A 21,145-nucleotide genomic window follows, 5' to 3' on the forward strand; every position below is an offset into this window, starting at 1 on the left:
GTGTGCGTCTGTATATACAGATATTATGTACAGTACATACATGTTTGTGCCATGTCACTAAATGTGATATATTGTGTGCTGTATTTGTAAATTAACGGAATAGTTCAATGTTTTGGGAAATGAATGATGTACTGCAACGACAGTGAAAGAACTCTACTTCTACACTGTCAGTGGTTTACTCACAAAGGTCTCTTCGGAGTGAAGGATGGAGGCCAGCGGGTTCCCACAGCGGGGCCGAGGGGGGAGAAACCCGAGAGCAGCCGGGATGGACACTGAGGTGTAGGAGGCCACCTCGTCGTCCAGAAGAAGCTCCTCCAGAGGAGGAAGGCGCTTACGCAGCATCGCCACTACAAGACTTGGGGCACCAGTCTTCTGAACAATGAGGTCTGTGATAAAGGAAGTCAAACTTTAAAAAGTCAGTCACAATTCAGGAAAATGTTTAATTTATGTGTAACACGATGAGATGAAAAACTATGAGATGTCAGTGTTACCTCTGTGCAAACTCAGAGCAGAAGGGTTGATCTGACAGGCTGGCAGTGACACAGACGACACCTCTTTGTGTACTGGCAGCACGGGGTCATGCTGCTCGTTACTGGTTGAGCTTCCCTGCTTCTCAAAACGTGGAGCTCTTAACAACGTTTTGCCCGTCGAGAAAAAAATGACAGACTCTCTTTGCGGTGCTTGGAAGAACGGCTGTCCTCCCACAGTCCCTTGCTCCTCAGCCTCCTTCTCGTTGCTGCTGTCCCGGCTCGCCTCTAACTTTTCTTCACAGTGGGATTTCGTCTGGAGGAGAGAGGGACGACGCCAGATAGCAAACAGTGATTTTACAATATTTATTTTGAATAAATAAAGAGAAGTAAATTCAATGTAGATTTCAGTATGGCTCTAAGGTTTGAGCCTCAGTTCACTTCTTACAGGCGTGGCTTGAACTGGGAGCCGCTCCGCTCGAGTCTCCGGATCTTTGTCTGTGACGTTTTTGCTCGGCTCGTCCTCTTGATCATTAAATAATCTCTGGACAATCTCCTGCTAACAAATAAGAAAGTCATGTGAATTGTGATACGTGTGTGAGTGTGTTTATTTCTGGTTAACGATACACATACATACATTCATACATACATACACGGGAGAGTAGCATCATCAACACCAACTTTTCAAATGATGATTCATTCTTTTGTTCAAAACTTCAGCATCCAAAATCTTGGTTAGATTGCTGATTACATGGGTTGCTTTCATGACAATGCTAATTGCACAAACTCCATCTTCTAATGCCAAAACCCACACCAAATTGAGCAGCACTGAGTTTTGAAAGGCAGATTATCTCAAATGGGAAATCCAAATGTTACCAACTATGAAAAATGGTACAGAAGCACCTATTTTACCACCTACATTTTCAGACGTACAGAGAGAGATGCATATACTTTTATGTCCTTTCATTACATAAATTATGCTTTCTCTCCCAAACGACAGGTTAATATGCAAAAGATATGCAGCTTTAAAGCAGCATTGGTGTTTGTTTAAAAAGCCTCATCTTTACATTTCTGATATGTTGCATCCATTTAGTGCATAGTTGCTCAAAGTACATATGACAGACGGATGGCGGCCCTCTGAAACATTTTGCGCAGTCCTCAACAGATGACATGAAATGCATGTGTGATATTTTAAGCACTTTCAGTAGCTCACATTTAATACGCTGCCTCAAACAAGCATCTGTCAGGTTAGGGATGACAATTGTAGAAAGCTACTGGTGTGGATTGGTACTGACAATTATTACAAGAGAAGCATGGGGATTACATCCCATCATCAATGCTAGTGCTGTTAGCTAAAGTTAGCAATTTCATTGGACAACTCGCAACTGAATTTTCTTTGCAGCACTCAGTCATGTGCTGGCTCCCTAATTTGGCACTCAGTCCTCAAATTTTGAGCACCTCTGTTTGAGTATATCTAAATAAAAAATAAAAAATCAGAAAGTCTATATAGTCTCTTGTAGCTGCTTTGAATTTATTTATTGAAACCCTTCAATAAAAATGTTTTATTCTGTCATTGCTTGCAGCGGACATCTTACGTGCAAATACGGATTATGTTTCTCTTTTTGTCTTCTGTGATTCCTGTAAAAGCTCTCTAGACAAATCATAAAATTGCAAGATTTCCTGCTCTCACCTCCTGGTGCGGCTGAAGGTTGGCTTTGCGGCTCCACTGCCCGGGAGTGCTGGCGTACGGTGACCGTTGTGACGACAGATAGCATTTCTGAAAACAGCACAATGGTGTGATGAGCGACTGACTGTGAGAAAACACCATGAGCCAAACGGACAGAACGAGAACATACAGTACGTGTACACTGACCATAGCAGACATGGGCTGATGCTTGGTGTTAGGGACCCTCTGTGGAGTCCATGTCTTCAGTGGAGTCTCTTTGAGTGCTAGTGCTGAGGATAAAACAGCAGCGTCACGTCAGGGTAGAAGGACAAAGAGATAAGGCTGTGTTAGGTTATAGAATAGAATAGAAATGAAACCTAACAAGAACAACATTTCTGCATCTTACCTACTGGACCTCCGTTTGCTTCTGCACGATTCTTTCTAACCGGCACTCTCTGAGCCTGAGAAAGGAAGCAACACCGTAAATTAAACTGCTTCAAGGACAAAACAAAGAGACAAAGTGAAAGCAAAACTAATTTTACTAATATTACTGTGTAGATTGAAGTGCCTCTGCCTGACGGACAGACAGACTTTCGGGGCGTGGCACCCACAGGCCCTCCAACCTTCACTCCCTCGTTCTGCAGAATACTTTGCAACGCAGCAGGGTCCGGGAAGAACTCCACCGACTTCATTGCTCCTTCAAGAAGAGCAAAAATAGCACCGATTCAATTGACACAGCAAGGGCAATTCATTTTATTGCATTATTAGGTAACTTTAGCTTTAGAAGAGCTAAAATTTATTTGCCTCTTTCCGTTTCTGGTCGATACAAAACATCACTTTGGGTTCTTTAGACTTGCATTTGTATTGAATTGTTGATATCATAGTGTCATTAGTTTTGAAAATTAGAAAAAAATGCTTATTTCTCATGTTTATATGGTGAATATGAAGTTGGAGCCAGCTGCCAGTTAGCTTAGCTTAGCACAAAGACTAGAAACAGAGGGGAAAAGCTAGCCTGACTGTATAAAGGTAATTAAACCTGCCTACTAGCACTGCTAAACTCACTTGTTAACACATTGTATTTTCTTCGTTTCATTCATACTAAAGTGTAAGAAAACGGCATATTGCTGTGTTACATGGGGTTATGCCCTGGACTATTTTGGCGCCAGCACTTCCTGCCAATGAAACAAACTTGCAGCGAGGAACTGTAAAGAAAAAATCCCCTGCAGCTTAAAATGTATTTTCCCCACAGACCTCTTGTGACAGGACACCTTCAACTACAAACTAGGTCACTTGTTATTATTTGTATTAATACTTTTTTAAACCATTCAGGTTATGTAATTGCAAAACTTTCCATGCCAAGAAAATATTTTTTTTCTAAATGCTTATCCTAATGTGAAATCTATGGACCAAGCTAGAACATGTCTGCACATCATGTCCACCTCTAACCCCCCGTCTAATTCAGTGCGAGACAGTGAATAAGAGAACAATTATTATCCAAAGTGAAACTATTCCTTTCATTTAAAGAGAAAAAAGGTTAGCAGCTACAAATACGCACATGTATCAAGACATCGCTTGACAATTATTTAACTGGTTTGACTGTGATAACGTTTTATGAAACGAGAAGACATGACATTTCAATGGAAATGGTTTTACCTGTAGTGGGTCCAGCTTTTTGTCGACTCTGCATGACAGACACTCGTTGGGGCTGCAAACAAGAGAATCACCAGCAAATGATTTGAAAGATCAGAGACAGAATCAGCTTTACAGAAACCGACATGCAGTTCAAAACAAGGATAACTCAATGAACAAAGGGAAACATAAACATTTGACTTCTATGTACCGAAATAAATATCAGTATATATAAAAGCATCGGACAATAAAATTGTAAACAGTATATTTATAACATTAAAAAATAGTCAAACGGTGAAATCACCTTTCAGACAAAAACAAACATTCAAAACGGCAAAAACAACCCGTCAGCAGAAGTGTAGTGACCAAAAGATATTGTAAAAGAAGGCAGTATACGACAATTATAAAACCAACTCACCAGATTGTTATAGGGTTTGCTTTGTGGAGTTGCAGAAGCCCGACCTGGGGCATTCACTCCTTCGTTTCGGAGGATACTGAGCAAAGCTGCATGATCGGACTGGAAGTTCTCCCCTTTGTCTGCAATACGCAATAAACACAGCTTATTGCTGTTCGCATGGACAATAAGTGGGCAATCTAGTTATAAAGTCACAACTAACACAACAGGGAGTAGGCAACCATGAAAGTCCTAATGATTGTAGCTATATAATTAATATTAAGCTACGATGGTGTTGTTGTGCAGGTGAGATACATTCAGCTCTTTGGAAAAATGCAGCAGTTGCAGCAGTATTTAAATGTCCATTTAATGTAGATAATACACAACAGCACCATAAACTACAGCCTTTGAAATGACCAAAACGATGAACTGACAGCTCTCTAAAACAGGTCATAATTTTCATATAGGGCTGATGGATTAGACTGCATTAGTTTTAGCTACAGGTCTACCTAATAAACTGGCAACAGGGTGCAATAACAAATGAGTCTACATAGGTGCAAATGTAGGATACTAATTTATATTCTGTAGTATTTTTGATGCTTGATTTGTAACACAGATGGAAGTTTACTGTTTAAAAGCAATAACACATTTAACTTACCAGCTGAACTTTTGGAAAAATTGCCCTGCGTGTTCATCTGCATGTTTTGGCTTGCATGTGATGTCTTGACTGGATCTCTGAGACTGAGCAGGCTCATGTTATTCAAACAGGCCTCTGCACTGACAGCAGGCCGTGCAGAAGAAGCGGTGGCGGTCTGATGCATCGCATTATTAGGAACGGATGATGAAGGATCGTACAAAGTGGCTGCAGTCTTAAATGTGCTGGACGGCCCAGGCTGTCCTGATAGCTTGGATGTGTATTCTGAAGCCTTTCCATTAAACGTCCCTGTACCTTTAATCGAGTCCTTATTGCGGTTTAACGTAGCTGTATTTTTAATAGCTTTTGCATCTGTGTTTTGGATTTTAAGGCGAGCATTGCATACATTGTTATCTGGTCGGATAGCATGAGTGCCTGTCCTTGACTGTGAAACAGTGAGGGGCTGTTGATTTTCAGTGGCCACTCTTGAGCTCTTGGGCTGAGAAAAGTTGAAGGGTACAGGTCTGGTGCACGGCTTTTTCTTCTTAGTTTTCCCCTGTAGGGAAATGATAAAGTGTAAAGAACATGCAATTAATCTGATTAAAAAGAAAACTTTTAAATCTGCTGGACAGAAAGGAGGCACTTACAGCCAGAGGTTTCTCCTCCCACCTACAGTGAGACTGGCTGAAGTCGGACGGCGTCTGAAGACGCTGGGACTTCGCGAGCACTGGAAGCCGACTCACACCTGGTCGCACCGGTGCCATCCTACCCATTTCTGAGTTTCCTGGATTCTGGTTTTCAATATTCCGGTTGGAAAAGTGAGGTGCAGAGAGGAGTTTTGGAGGCTTTGGGTGCGTTGCCATTTTGTTATGTTCATTCTTCGTTCTGAGTGGAGAAAAATCAGTCAGTGGCAAAATTATAAAAGCATTTAGAGCAGAGATCTTCAACAGGGGGGGGGGGGGGTACCGCCAAATTGTTTGATAATCTTTCCAACATTTTTTTTTCTGAAAATATACATTAACATGAATGCAACATATTATTAGCAAAGATACATTTTTGCAAACATAAACACTGGGCGGCCCAGTGGTGTTGTGGTTCGCACTGAGGGTTTCCTGTTTGAGTCCGGCTGGGGCCCTTCTGTGTGGAGTTTGCGCGTTCTCCCCGTGTCTGTGTGGGTTCTCTCCGGCTCCCATACAAAGACATATCATTAATTGATGACTGTAATTTGCCCGTAGGTGTGAATGTGAGTGTGAGTGGTTGTCTGTCTCTGTTTGTCTCTATGTGCCCTGCAATAGACTGACGTCCTGTCCAGGGTGGACCCCGCCTCACGCCCAAACACAGCTGGGATTGGCTCCAGCCCCCCGCGACCCCTTCAGGGAAAAGCGGTTGCAGATGATGGATGGATGGATAAACAAATACCTATAGGCAAGGTAGCCACTAAGGTAGCCATGCACAGATACAACTGAGCTGAATGACTTAATGTGCCTTCATACTGTATGTTTAACGTTAACTTTTGATGTATTAATATATAAACATGTTCATAATGATCACTGTAATATCTCAGTATAGTATGCGCCATAAGAAGCTTTGTGTACAGGCTTTAGGCCACCCTAGCTGTTAGGCCCAATTTAATATGCAACTTAATTTAATACAGTATTTGTAGTAGAAGATCTCTGCTTCATCTCTCTTTTAGCTGAGGGGCCAGTTATAAAGTGTTTAGGATCCCTGATTTGGAGTTAAACTTTGTTTTAATCAATCATTGAAGAACAAGTAAACACAAATATGTCAGTGCTAGTTTTCAGTCTTTGCAACAAGCTGCACCCATTCTGCCCAAAAGACAGGCGAAAATAAAGTGCCTCTAATACTTCATAAACTGTCTTACCTCATGAAGTCACTGCGGATTTTGTTGGCACTTTGTTGACGAAGGACTGGAGAGGAGTCCATAATGATAGACAGGTGTGAAGAGCAACTAGAGGAGCAACAAATGGTATACCCAAATAAGCAATTAAGCATGTTGAAAGCACTGATAGAAGGAAGACATAAATTATGCACAAGCAGAAACACCAGCCTTTACATATATTACTTACAAGGTTTTAACAATTAAACCGCCCCAAAGCTAAAATAGAAGAAAAGCAATACAACCAAGCAGGAAGTTAAGAAAGCTGGAGCTCCATGCAGCCCAATGGCACCTTAAATAATGACATTTATCAGCCCGATCAGCACATACAGACGCCCGTAAAGCCGTTTATCACACACGGTACATACTTTGAACAGAGAAAATGGCCTCCACTACTTCCGTCAGTGCTTCCAGCAAAGTACTCCAGGTAAAATTACTTCAAACACTTTGGTTTTCCAGGCGTTTTGTGCAGGTTTAAAGATCCCTTGTTTCGTCCTTTCACACCGCAGTCAACTTCCTACTCGCAGCAGTTTTGTATAAAGCGCGCTTCGCCATTGGTCGTAATAGCAAACCGCCCCAACCAATGGGAGTGCTCGCTTTAGTCGTGACGATATCGTTGACCAATGAGCAGCCGATTTTCACAAACAGCTCCATGGTAACGACGCGAAAGTTGTTTTGTCACGTGATTGTTTTTTGCCGCGGCCTCAAAAGTAGAAACAGAAGAATAGAAGAGTGTTTTATTGTCCACCAGAGGGTCTTTGGCTCATCAAAACATAAAAGCAGCATCAGAGACTACATTAGGTTTTAGTTTAAAGATATTATTTTATATCATATCATAGTTAATACGGAGATACTGGATCAAAACATGTCCATTCAGACGGCTGGAACCAGGCTAACGTTGGCTAGCAGGTACTATTGTACTTTGCTCATTGTTAAACAGTGTAAACGACCAAAATAAACAATATTAACCTTTTATATCTAAGTGAAAACTAGCTATTCATTTATTTTAATTTTATTGTTTGCACGATTTAAAAACATACAAAGAAATTACAAAAAATGACAAATGAAAAAAAAAATCCCAGAGGGTTTATTTGAATCCTCCATAAAACAATCCACTAAATGACTGAGATTTCAAAATACACAAAATGCAGACAATAGTAAAAGCGATGGTAAACATATTACAAAGTATCTTTGGTAGCAACAATGATAAGAAAGAGTGATAATTTCCATAAAAACAATGAATATGTGTGTAAGGGAAGATCATTTTGCTATATTGACCCCTAAACAGGTAAATAACCTCTGAGTAAAACAAACAACACAAAAACAATTTATGAGGAAAAGCTTTTATAAAACAGCAGTTTTATATGCATCTTTTGTAACACTCAATCGAGATACAATTTTTAGCCAAATAAAAAAAAATCCATAATTTATTGCCTATGGCACGTGGGTTTAACATTTAATAGCTATACTGGATGTGTATTGCAGATATTTGTAATTTAATTGGTCAGTTATCCCCAATTACATTCTTACTAGTACAACTTAGGTCACTTTTGCCATTCATGTGTATTGGGGTTTTAATTCTAGATATTCACAATTACATTTTGAAGATTATTTTTTGGCCTTTTCATGCCTTTATTTGATAGTGACAGCTTTTTGAAGAGTGACAGGAAACAGGAGAGGTGTAACATACAGCAAAGGGTGTGGCTGCATGTGGGATCTACAATCCAGTTGTTACTAGTCAGATATCCCAAATGAAAAGCTATTCCAGATATCCATAATGTAGTTTTGACTATCCAAAATACAATCTGACCTGTAAAGAGGACATCACTGATATGTAAAACTACAATTTTACTGGTAACAATTACATAACCGGCCTGCCAGTGAGCTCTTGCAAATACATGCATACTTCACTTGCACATGTATACTCTCATACATACATATATATTCATAGAGACGTTCATATATACAAACACATGCATGCTGATGAGGTTACTTATGCTAAAACATAATAAACATGCACATATTTATATACATACTGAAGCACAAACAAATATATTCTAACAAACACACAAACACAAACCTTTTCAAATAGATACTTAGACAAACACATACATTCTCTCACATGTTTACACACATACTGACATGCACACATACAAACATACTTTCTTTCTTTCTTTATTAGGTTTCCCATTAGCACCTGCGGCAGCATCGGCTATTCTTCCTTGGGTCCGATATACACACAACATACACATAAACATTCACACTTACACATGAAAAACATCCATTTATACATGACACAACAAGAACAAACAACGACAACTCCATAATAATTAATGAACCACAGAAAAAAATCTGACAGACATTTGACAGACACCACAGACTTCCCAATTTCTCCACACTCAGATCTCATTCTATACTTTAAGTACCTTATATAAACTAGTATAATACACACACAAAGTAAATAAATAACAATAAATAAATCACACTAATAAGCAACCATGCACTTGAGGAACCAAGAAAAAGGGTACAACTAAAACTCCATTCAAACTGTAAACCAGTCCTATGCATGTTTGATCGACGTACATGTCTCTGTGTATGTATATGCATGAGAGTTTGCATGTACTGTATGTGAAAGTGCTTATGCCGGTATATATGTATGTGTATGCAAGTATTCAATATTGGCCTAGGTGGCTTCTCATGGTTTGCAAATAATAACACCATAGCTATAAAAAACTTAACACCATATCTCGACTAATCAGGTCTTCTAGAAAAATGAATTCACATTCATGTTCAGCAGTATTTTTTTAATTCTACACTTTCCCCAGCACATGAAGGCAACAGAGGTGGAAAATACATTTACTCAAGTAGTAGTAGTATGTGAGTAGAACAATTCTGAGGGATATATACTTTACAGAGTTATATTTTATGTTACTTTACACTTACTACATTTATTGGATAACTTCAGTTACTCTTTAATTTGCAGATAAAGATATAACTGACAAAACAGGATGCGTTTATAAAACATTATGCACACACGAGAGTAGTTACTCAATAATATACATAGATTGTCAAAATTAGCACATACACGCGATATTGAAACGTTGATGCATCGGTAATAATAATAATAATTTAATGATATAATGATAGAACATATTTTTAATAACAAAACTCTAATGATAATACAACAGTTTAAAAGGTACCAAAGTATATGAAGGACTTTAACTTGTGATTAAGTATTTTATCAAGGGTTTGAACACTTGTTCCACCCCTGGGAGGCTGGATCACATCATGTAGTAAACAGTCAGACCCTCCCTCTCAGTCAGTGACTGTGGACGGCCTGCAGGTGTCACTGCCAGCAGTCTGCTAAAGCCCCACGCCTGCCTGACAGCAGCAGCACAGTGTGGGTGTCTGCCTGTCACCCAGGGGCCCGGTGTCAACAGCAAAGGGAAGAAGAAGAGACGTAGAGGAGGAAACCAGAAAGTTACTCTGCTGCAGACATGGACCTGCGGTCTGAGCTGCTCAAGTCCATCTGGTATGGTTTTACAGCCCTGGATCTAGAGAAGAGTGGTAAGGTGTCCAAGTCTCAGCTGAAGGTGAGTGGGGGTCCTCTACTTGAAAAATTAGACGTTTTCTTGTCTTACAATTCACTCGCTCTTTCACTCTGTTGCCTCATTTCCTACCTCAAATCATATTCCATCACGTGGGCTCGCTCTGAGGAGGATGAGGTGAAAATATTTGAAGTGCTCAGCAAACTAAATGTCACAAATGCACTTGTTATTTGGTCTTTGTTACATTTGATCTTGTGCTTCAGGAACTAAGTGTGTGTACGCAATCTGATACTACATATCATCCTCAATATTTCCTGTGTTTTTAAACCACATGCTGTCCAACTAGGAACAAATTTGTTCTCTATATTTAAAGTAAAATGCTTTCACTGCTGAGAGAGGGGACAATATGCACCTCTGTCTGGCAAGAGCACAGGAGAAACAGTTTGCTCTCAGTCTGTATATGAATGGGAGCCCTCATCTCCAAGCTGTGCTTAACACTGGGCCTCCATGTACCAGCTTGTAGTGCAAAGGGTCCTCTGGCACTGGACCTGACCAGAGAACAGCACGTTGAATAGACACAAGCCCGTGTACGTCAAAAGAACATTGTTACAGTGAGAGCAAGGACAAAGTGGAAACATGTTGGTGATTGTTGTCTCTCGCCACAGTGCGTCAATGAATCCTCTGTATTTCTGTTGATATCATTGTTATGTCACTTCTTGGTTTTTGCTGTGGATCAAGCTCCATTTCCAGCCACCTTCACGTTACTTCGATGTGCTGCCTGGCTCACAGCGAGTCAGCCTCATGACTTGGCTTATCCCTCTCATGCATGCAGCCTGTGTACAGGCACCGTGTTCTTTAGACGAGCTGAGAAGCGAGCTGAGAAGCGAGCAGTTTGCACGCCGTGGCCTCCAAACTGACAGATGTTGTAGTGCACTGGAGACTAGAGACAGGATGTGGTTATGGCTCAACACACAGAGACTGGTTGTCTGATAACATGCAACAGATATCTCAAGACGTTACAAATTCTCATTTGAAAAAATCTATTCCTGTCAAAGTAATAATAGTAATTGAAGTACACTGATTACATTATGTTTATGTTACTGGATATTTGATCGTCATCCTTTTTTGTTTTTGTCTTATCTATTTTGTGTTATTTTTCTTATTTAACGTTTACAATTTGTATTCACATTTTTCAATGTTATGACGCCATATTTATTTGCACAAGCCTTCCATCGTTTTACTAATTTGTCTTTGCACTGTCTTTTTAGTTTGTCAGGCACCTGTGAGGCACTTTGAGCTGCACTAAATGCATGAAAGCTGCTGCACACATGACACTTGATTGATTTAATTTTTCACGTTCAAACATTGCATCTTAAAATGCTTGCCGTGCTATACACCACTTTATACTTTTTCACACTTACAAATGTGAAAAGAAAAGTATTTTTGGAAATACGATGCAGCAGAAATCCAAACTTTCAGTTCCCCGTAAGATCCAAATGAACATACTATGAACTATTTTATCAGAGGGACTACTATCAAAAAAGGTTTTATCCCAGAAAACTAAACGGTCTATGACATATCCAGTATGTAATTTAGTTTTGCATGTAACATTCATGTTTATGTAGTTTACCTGATTAGCTCTGCATCTCACTGCCGCAGTGTGTTGTATTCTTTTTTTTATATTATCTATATTTCTGTCCTGTACTCTATGATTTTTCAGGTGCTTTCCCACAACCTGTGCACAGTGTTGTCTATCCCACATGACCCAGTTGCTTTGGAGGAGCACTTCAGGGATGATGATGATGGTCCAGTTTCCAGTCAGGGTTATATGCCTTACCTCAACAAATACATCCTGGACAAGGTGATAAAAATGAAACTAAAATTAGAAAAATAGGTATTAATACTTGATTTATTCTGAAATACTGTTTCTTTTTTTTATTGCTCAGAATTTGATAGAATATCTGCTGTGGCTATACCACTGCTGTACTGGCATGTTTTTTTAAATAACCAAGGCACTTAAACAAAAACCTTTGTTTTGTGAAAACCACAGTGAGCTAAAATAAAGAACAGTAACCACTGTGTCAGAAGAGAAGATTTAAACAATGTTTTCTTAGAGCTATAGGTTTCAAAAACGAATAGGAAGTGTAGAGGCCCTTGCTTTGAATGACTTCAGCACATCTGGGCCCACAGGAAATCACTAGTTTCTCACATTTCTGGTTTGATCTTGGTCCATTCTTCTTCAGTCTCTTCCAGAGTTTGGTAACTGCAGTGGGTTTATTCGTCATTACTTTGTTGCCGAGGATTTTCCAAAGATTCTCTATGGGGTTTAGATCTGGACTCACTAGATCTGAGCTGACTTCTTTAGACACTTTGTGTTCAGTCTTTCCCCAGTCCGACGCTGAACTTTATGTTTCCCATCAGACCAACAAAGTAATGTCTAAGAAACCCACTACAGTTACTGAACTGTGGAAGAGACTGAAGAAGAATGGACCAAGATCAAACCAGAGCAGTGGTTGAAACTAGTGATGTCCTGTGGGCGCAGATGTGCTGAAGTCATTCAAAACAAGGGTCTCTACACTTCTTATTAATTTTCTGAATCCTATAGCCCTAAGAAAACATTGTTTAAATCAGCCTGTGAATACTCTCATTTGTCCAGGTCATCGTTATCCACAAAGAAATTTAAGTCAAAGCAACTGGGACCCAGTGACATCATCGGCCTTGTGTAGGCCCTTACTACAGGTTAAATACCTGGATCTCCACACCATCCAATTCTGAACATTTAAAAAAAAAGTATTTCAAAATAAATCAAGTATTAATACTTGATCTCCAGTGTAAATGCTCTTTTTGTTTTGTCAAATTGTAATGCTGTGTAGTCTCAAATGCTGTTAAAGTTATTTAATCTCTGCATCTCTGCATGTTGTTGTTGTTGTAGGTTATTGAGGGCTCTTTTATTAAGGAAAACGTAGATGAGCTCTGTTGGACGCTTACAGCAAAGAAAAACTACCAGACGGACAAAACCAGCAGCACCGTTCTGCCAGAGAGGGATGCTTTTCGACTTTGGTGCCTTTTTAATTTTCTCTCTGAAGACAAGTACCCTTTGGTTATGGTCCCTGACGAGGTAGGTTGAACTTGACTATATTTAGATTTAAAGGAATTTCCTCACTTTCACTCATTCTACCACAAAACATACACTTTTTTACACAAATATAATTTTTCTTGGAACATAAGTTATTTCTCATATTTCTGCGTGTGACGAACTTGTTTCTAAATTTAGTCACATTTATATTTCAAACAATTTTGCTCTGTTGTTGAGTACAATTCAGAGACTGTAGTCAGTAATCTGTGACCTAAAAGTGGTGTTGGATCTCTTAAAACCACTAAGTACACCCTGCCAGAGACCTTGTTTTTTGCCATCATGGAACGCGCTGCTCTTTTTCATGTAGCGGTGTGGGCTTGTTTCTTACTTGCAAACTCGTTTCGGTTTCCTGTCGTGTTGGTTTTACAGCTGCTGCCAAGAGAAGCCGTACATTTCAAGGGCAGAGTCGTTTCTATCATGCTGTGTTTAAGAAAGCTTTATCCAGTTTTATTTTAGTACGTGCTTCACACACCAACCACTGTGCAAAGAAATCTGTGGTGTAATGAGTACTACAGTGTCGTAAATATTGTTACTAAAGTACGTTTAATTGAGAATCTAGAAAAATAAAAGTTACTCTTGACATTGTTGGATGTGATCTTAATTGTGTTTTATGTTGAAAATCTACAAAATAAAATGCACAGTTAATGTAAAATGAGACTGCTCTGATCTTATCTGCCAGTTAATAAAAAAAATATGAATAAAACTTTAGAGGAAAGTCACTAAAATTGAGTACAAAAACTCCAAAAAGATAAATAAAAGATATTTGATTATACTGAAATAAATAATTATCTTGTTTAAGTAACTTCCTCCCTTGAGTGTGATGCAGAAAAAACAGATATTTCAAATGAACCACATTTTTCTCACCCTCAAAACTTTTGGTTTCTTTTTCCTCCTCAGGTGGAGTACCTCCTCAAGAAGATATGTATGGCTATGAGTATTGAGTTCAACGGTGTGGAATTAGAAGACTTCTTCTCCCAGGACTCAGTGCAGCAGATCGGTATTACTGTTTGGGTTTTTCTGGAGATGATGAACTCGGGAAAGATAACCAGAGGAATTGATAGGAGCGTAATCAGCATGGCCATAGAGGAAATATATCGGGAGATAGTTGGTGATGTCCTCAAAGAGGTAGGAGAGCCATCTGCCACCAGAAGTCTGTGTTTTAGTTTAGCTTTGCACTGTGTTGGTGACAGTATATGTGTGTATTTGTCATGGTGCATGCAGGGTTATCTGTGGAAGAAAGGCCAGCTGAGGAGAAACTGGAAGGAACGCTGGTTCACCTTAAGGCCGAGCAACTTGTCCTACTACACCGGAGAGGACCGCAAGGACTGCCAGGGCAACATAGTTCTGGATGGGAACTGCTGTGTGGAGGTAAACAGCTGGAGGTTATCATCTTTCAAAGGGAAAACACTGCTAACAAAAGAAAGAATGACAATACACTTTGTCAGTTTAGCCAGATAAGAAATACATACTGCTCCTTTGCTTTCTTTTATACTTTAAAGTCAAAATGTCATTCTTTAAGTCAGCAGTTCCCATCCTGGGCGTTGGGACTCCCCCAAGGTGTTGCGAGATTAGTGTGAAAGTGGTCACAAGATGGTTAACAAGATGGTCTTCATTACTTTCCTCACCTTTGTTTTACCCATGAATTACTGGAAAATGTCCACACAACAAAAAGATTCAAATAAAACACAGTTGCTCTCAACCCGTAGACATGTGCGACCTCTGTTACGAGGAGCCGCATGGGCAGTATAGCGCAGAAATCTAACACTCTTGAATTTGTACAGTTTTGGCACTAATAGCTAACTTTAAATTTTGTTCTCCAATTTAAACCTGATGCGTTGTTTTAGCATTACACTCATTTGACTTTAATAAAAAAAAAGGTATAAAAATTGATGCAGCAGAACCAGAGAGTATTCCTCTTCCCTGTCAAAACCAAATTGACCGCTGTCAGTTTCTTCATAGATTCGGGTGTTATGATGCATTTTAAAACTTTTTTCACATATGCAGTCGTACTCCCAATCCCTCATCTTAACATATTTACATGTGTACTCATAGTAGACACACCGTACTTTCTTCTGCTTTCTGTTAAAATGTAGATTAAAGTGAAGCTGCAGTAGAAGAGTAACAAATGATCACTAATCACTTAAGGCCCTCCCCTTTACTCCTAAAAAAATGAAGACTACTTTTCCTTCAGCAAGGAGAAAATCACATAACCCTCCCCCCATTTCTGAACCTCACTACCACCAGTAATTTTCAATCAGCCCAGAAGTGGACAGAGCTTCATATGTAGGTGTCACAGATTTCCTTACAAATCTCACAGAGCTCAAGTGAACTGAACTCAAGATTAGTGTGCTAGTCTATGTCTCATGAATGACCCATTCTGAATATTAAGCCTTCCTTATAAGAGCTGAAGTGGAGTTATCATTGTCGTTTTAGTTGCTTTTGACATGACCACTAAGTCAATTAATTATTAGCTCATCCATGCCACACAGTACCACAGTCAAAAACCTGCCCAAGTTCTATTTTTTTTTAAACAAACCACCACAAACTGCACCATGTAGTATGTATGTATTATACTATCATATGGTCGCTCAAAATGGATCAAAAAGTTCACAATTCTTTTGTCTCCTACATTAAAATATATAAAAAGATATGTGAAGAAGGGATATATATTCATTAAAATGCAGGTTTCCCTTGTTGAACAGGTGCTACCAGACCGGGATGGGAAGAGGTGCATGTTTTGTCTGAAAACTCTCTCCAAGAGTTATGAGATGAGCGCCTCAGACACGAAACAGAGACAGGAGTGGACTACAGGTCAGGGGAAAACTCATTCACGGGTATTAATCACTTCTCAATCTTAAAAAAGCTTCGTCTTTATATCAGGACATCGAAACATTGTATTCTTCACAGCCATTCAAACAGCTATCAGGCTGCATGTGGAGGGGAAAACGTCCCTTCACAAAGACTTGAAGCTGAAGCGGCGTGAACAGCGCGAGCAGCGGGAGAAGAGACGACAGGCCAAGGAAGAAGAGCTGCAGAGGCTGCGGGCCCTGCAGGAGGAACGGGAGCGTAAGCTAGCCGAGCTGGATCTCCTGAAGGAGGCGCAGAAGCAGGCTCAGGTCCTCCTGGAGCAGGACGAGCAGAGGAGGCGCCAGCAGCACGAGCAGCTCCAGCGGGCGCTCGAGATCCAGCTGAAGGAGGCTGAGGAGGTGAGCGTGAGGAGGCACTGAAGGAAGGAAAAAAAGTTTGAGTTCAGCAGCACAAAGATGTAAGTGCTGATTGGTTACTTTGCTTCTGTGCTGCGTTTCTCCAGGCGCGGGTCAGTATGCAAGCAGAGATGGCTCTGAAAGAGGAGGAGGCAGAGAGGCAGAGGAAGAGGATCCAGGAGCTGGAGGAGATGCAGAAGCGCTTGGAGGAGGCGCTGCAGCAAGAGATCAAAGCCAGGAGGGATGAGGAGTCCTTCCGCTACGCTCAAGCAACGTTGAGTGTTTTACATAGCATATCTCCACTCATACATGATTAGAGACATATGTACCCTTTCACAGCACAATAAGAAGTCATTTATTTGGGTTCACAAAGAGCTCACAAACAATAATCTATTAGCTGTAAAAAGGGCGCTGTTGTGTGCAGACAGCAGATATTAAACTCAGCTGTCGAAAGGAGTTCATGTTGCGTTATGTTCCTGAGGAAGTTGAGCTGCCAGCAGAGGAAGTTGTTAAACGCTACCATCAGTCAGATCTATTGTGCTGCTGTTAGTGTGCTCTCTCGATCTTTTCACGTAAATGTTTCTGATGAATTGATTACATTAATCCGCAGCTTGCATCAGGCCCTGTGCATATTTGCTCACTTTAATGTCTGAAACATTATATAAATATTTGGTCCTCCCAAACAGTGAGCAGTCAAGCATACATTATTTATGAAATGGCATTTGTCATTATGTCCTCCGTGGCTTACAGGTTACTGGCGGAGGAGGAGGAGAAAATGAAGGCCCTGATGAGCCTGCAGGAGGAACAAGAGGAGTACATCCTGAAGACACAGAGGGAGAAGCAGGAGCTGAAACAGGAAATGGAGGCCAAGTCCCGGTCCCTGGATGAGGCGCAGAGGCAGCTGGAGGAGGTCCGCGCCAACCGGCATAGGGTTGATCAGGATGTAGTGGTAAGATCAACAAAACAAAAGCCTCACAGTTATATGAGAAAACAATCAAATCAATTAAACTACATTTCACTGAGTCATCATGGAGTTAAAGATTAAGAAGAAATATTGCATTTGCGGGATCTGATGCGATACCTGAATAAAAGCTCAACAGCATCAGCTGCTAGTTTGGCTTAGATTTTATGTTGCACACCTGTTCAGTTGATTTTTAAGCAACACACTTCTGTTATTAATTCAATGAATTTTGTTTATTAATTTGTGTTAACCTTCATTTAACCAGGTTAGAGCCTTTTTTAAGATTTAAAATCTCACTTACAATGAAGACAGAGCCAAGACGACGGCAGCATTTACATGTAGTTACAGTCAGGGCAACACATTATAATATGCACATTAATGAAACAAAACAGAAGCTATTATGGCATTTTAAAGTCATACCAGAACCACAGTTTTAAACATGTTTTAAACAGCTAAGTCACTTTTACCTCTGGCTATTTACAGAGGCTTACTTGGTTTATGGACACTTTATGTAACTAACTATGAATTTTATACTTAATGTACAAAGTGGAGTGTTATTTCTGCTTTGCTAATCTTTAATGTGACAGAATTTTGTAAACTTGCTGTGAAAATATACTTATTACTGATATGTATGTTAGTTGGTAGTACAATCTTTATTGCTCATAGGAATCAGGTGTTTTAATGAGCTGCTCTTTTTCTGTGACAGGCTGCTCAGCGGAAACTTCGCCAGGCGAGCACCAACGTCAAACACTGGAACGTCCAGATGAACAGACTGATGAGACCGATCGGACCAGGCGGTATGTGTCCCGTCCGCACAACAGCGTGGTGCATTGTATGACCAACATGCAGCGTTTAAAGAGCTTGATTTTTTAGACATTTTGACATGTCACAGTAGGAAAATGACAAGTGTACATAATCAAATTATTGATGACAAACTTTGATTTAGCTGCTTCAGTTTCAGGGTCCTGGTGATTTGCATCCTGGCTCACTGTCACACTTAAATAGGCCGAAGCCACAGTTAATATTATTAGTAACGCTTAGTGATTATCACACTATAGCCTAGTTTTAAATGTAGCACAATTTGTAATTGAATTTACCTAAAATCAGCTGCAGCAGAAGAAGAAGAATGCAAGTTAATGTGGGTGTAAGTGTGGCTCCATCTATGTCCTGTTACTGCCCACTTAAACTGTAGAGTCCGTTATGGTTGACGCGTGCTTCAATAAAACTCTATAATCCATGTTGACGTTTACTGAAGGGTTTTTCACAAAGAAACAATACATCAGCAAAGCGTTTACATGGAAAGAAACTTGTGTGCTCTTCCTCTGACAGTAAAACATGAACAAATAGCCTGATCCACTAATCAACCAATCAGAAACTAAGGCTGGTGGCAGCTACAATTGGTTGAAATTGTCACACTAGTAAAAACAGCTGCTCACCTTATTTGTTAACAAGTCATTCATACCAGAAAATGTAAAGTAAACAGTTATCTCTAAATGGCTCTTACAGTGGGTTTCCATCAAATATTAAAAGTTAAGCACACTGAGATAAACAGTTAATTCTCCTGACAGGTGCTATTATACCATCGCAGAAGGGCGCAACAAGATGACGTAAATAATAGTGCACCACCTTAAACCTCAAATGGTGGAAAACAACATGGAGAACATTATTTAAATATGACATTTCTGTTTGTTTTGTGGATTCATTTGAGTCTCCTCATCGCTCCACACAGATCGGATGATAAAATAAAACTTGCTACTGTGTTTCACAGACAAAGAAGTCATATTATGTGGTGACAAGAGTGTATTTGAAATTATCATTTGCGTTTTATGCTACAGCAACATTTGAATTATACCTCCAGAGTTGTTACTAAACACCATAAACACCTATTTAACTTTGCTTCATGTAAAGACTTGTTGACTCCATTTTATAGATGTATATGTCATAGCCTGTTCTGTAAATATATTTCCTTTTTTTTATTTTGACAGTAAATTCCTTCTGTATTTCATCATCCCCATCTCCAAACCGATATGTCTGATTTCCCAAGTCTGCTGTAAACATTAATTTTTTGAAGTATTTTGTTTGTGTTGTCTTTAGAGAAGAGACCATCACTGGGGAGCTCCTACTCAAGTTTCCAGATGCCGACACAGAGAGATCCCGGGCTGCGACTCAGAAGGAGATCAGGATCAGAGGATCAAGACGAGGAGAGCAAAGAAAATGTAGACACCAGACCTGGATGTGATTTAGAGAAACGCCACTCCCATGCCTCTAACGGAGACATGGATATCCCCTAAAACATGGATCAGAGAGGATGCGTAAGTCACCTCTGGTCGGTCTGTGAGGTTTCCCGACAGGGGGCAAGAGATAAAAACAGTGGAACATATACACTTAAAAATGAATTTACTACCAACAGTACTACCATTTCCATTATATGTTGATTTTACTGACCTTGTTTCACAGACAGCGAAAGTTTAAAACATCTTTATGAGAAGATGCACTTGCAGAACCGACTAATGCTTTGACTGCAGCCCGTGTGAGGCCTGTTCAGGACATAAATGATACCTCAGTGCAAAGAAAATGAGCTGTAAGCAAGATCCTGGAAGTACAAAGTAAGCGATGTTTTAAGGCTAACATACAATGCAAAGAAGCTCATTAGCTCTGTAATATAGACACATAACATCGTTTCCTTTTCACATATGTTTTTTTGTGGGGTGAATGGTGGCTTGACTTTTTATTTTTTTACATAAAAAGTTAAATCAGTATTAGAGTTTAATAGAATTTCCGTCCAAGTGTAACTTCTGATAAACAGGAAAGACAGAAAGATAGAGAAACTCTCATTGAACTTCCTGTTTCTATGTCAGTTAACATGATTGTAAATAAAAGAGTGAATTGATGCCTTAACCTGATTTCTTCTTTTAAATTATGTGCCGATGCATGCAATTTAAATAAGCTGTTATCTTAAAAAAAATTGGTCCTTTACGCAATGAATATCCTAAATAAATAATAGTTGAATAAGTCATAAAATTGGTGACATTTGAATTTCAAAGACCACGCGATGGAACAAGTTGAAACCCACACTGCACCTCCGACTTGAGTTTGATGAGTCCACGTCATTTGTTCAGTGTCGAAATGTGTCATCGCTGACTAATGTGACGGCTCTCACGGATGAAACCTGTCGTCTCATATGAGAGAACAGAGACATCCACTGACACACACAGCCAACTACATGTCTAATGGCTGGATTGATTTATATAAACAGTATATAGACAGGTGTGTGCCTTTCCTAATCAAGTCCAATCGATTTAATTAAACACAACTGGACTCCAATAAAAGTGTAGAAGCTGAGAGCAGACGACATCGCCTGAGTTAAATATACACAGCAGAGGTTCTGAATGTGATATTTGAGGGTTTTTTTTAGGGAATTTGCAAAAAAATCTACAATTCTTTGTATTTCTGTCAAAAATTGGGTGCTGTGTGTACATTAATGAGGGGAAAAATCTACCTCAATGATTTTAAATGGCTGCAAATTAACAGAAAGAGAAATTCAAGGGGGTCTGAATACTTTTTGTACCCCTGTATATGTTTTAATCCATAACTGTTTTTTAAAAAGTCT

At 39.7% G+C, this 21,145-nt stretch overlaps 1 protein-coding gene across 2 annotated transcripts; it reads left to right on the top strand.

Moving 5' to 3' along the window:
• Positions 1–10,177: 10,177 nt before the first annotated feature.
• On the top strand, positions 10,178–20,433 carry LOC310951595 (differentially expressed in FDCP 6 homolog). 2 transcript variants are annotated; one of them, XM_083919899.1, is made up of 11 exons: positions 10,178–10,280; positions 11,956–12,096; positions 13,168–13,353; positions 14,269–14,496; positions 14,593–14,739; positions 16,056–16,182; positions 16,279–16,577; positions 16,682–16,848; positions 17,325–17,523; positions 18,242–18,332; positions 19,630–20,433. In XM_083919899.1, exons 1-11 carry the CDS (start codon positions 10,185–10,187, stop codon positions 19,824–19,826), a joined length of 1,878 nt encoding a protein of 625 aa, XP_083776025.1. In that variant the 5' UTR covers positions 10,178–10,184; the 3' UTR covers positions 19,827–20,433. The 2 variants fall into 2 exon arrangements, with proteins under 2 accessions (XP_083776025.1, XP_083776026.1); XM_083919900.1 differs by having other exon boundaries at positions 16,074–16,182.
• The last annotated feature ends 712 nt before the right edge of the window (positions 20,434–21,145 follow it).

Source organism: Echiichthys vipera, assembly GCF_963691815.1.
Source record: "Echiichthys vipera genome assembly, chromosome: 9".
Lineage (NCBI taxonomy): Eukaryota > Metazoa > Chordata > Actinopteri > Perciformes > Trachinidae > Echiichthys > Echiichthys vipera.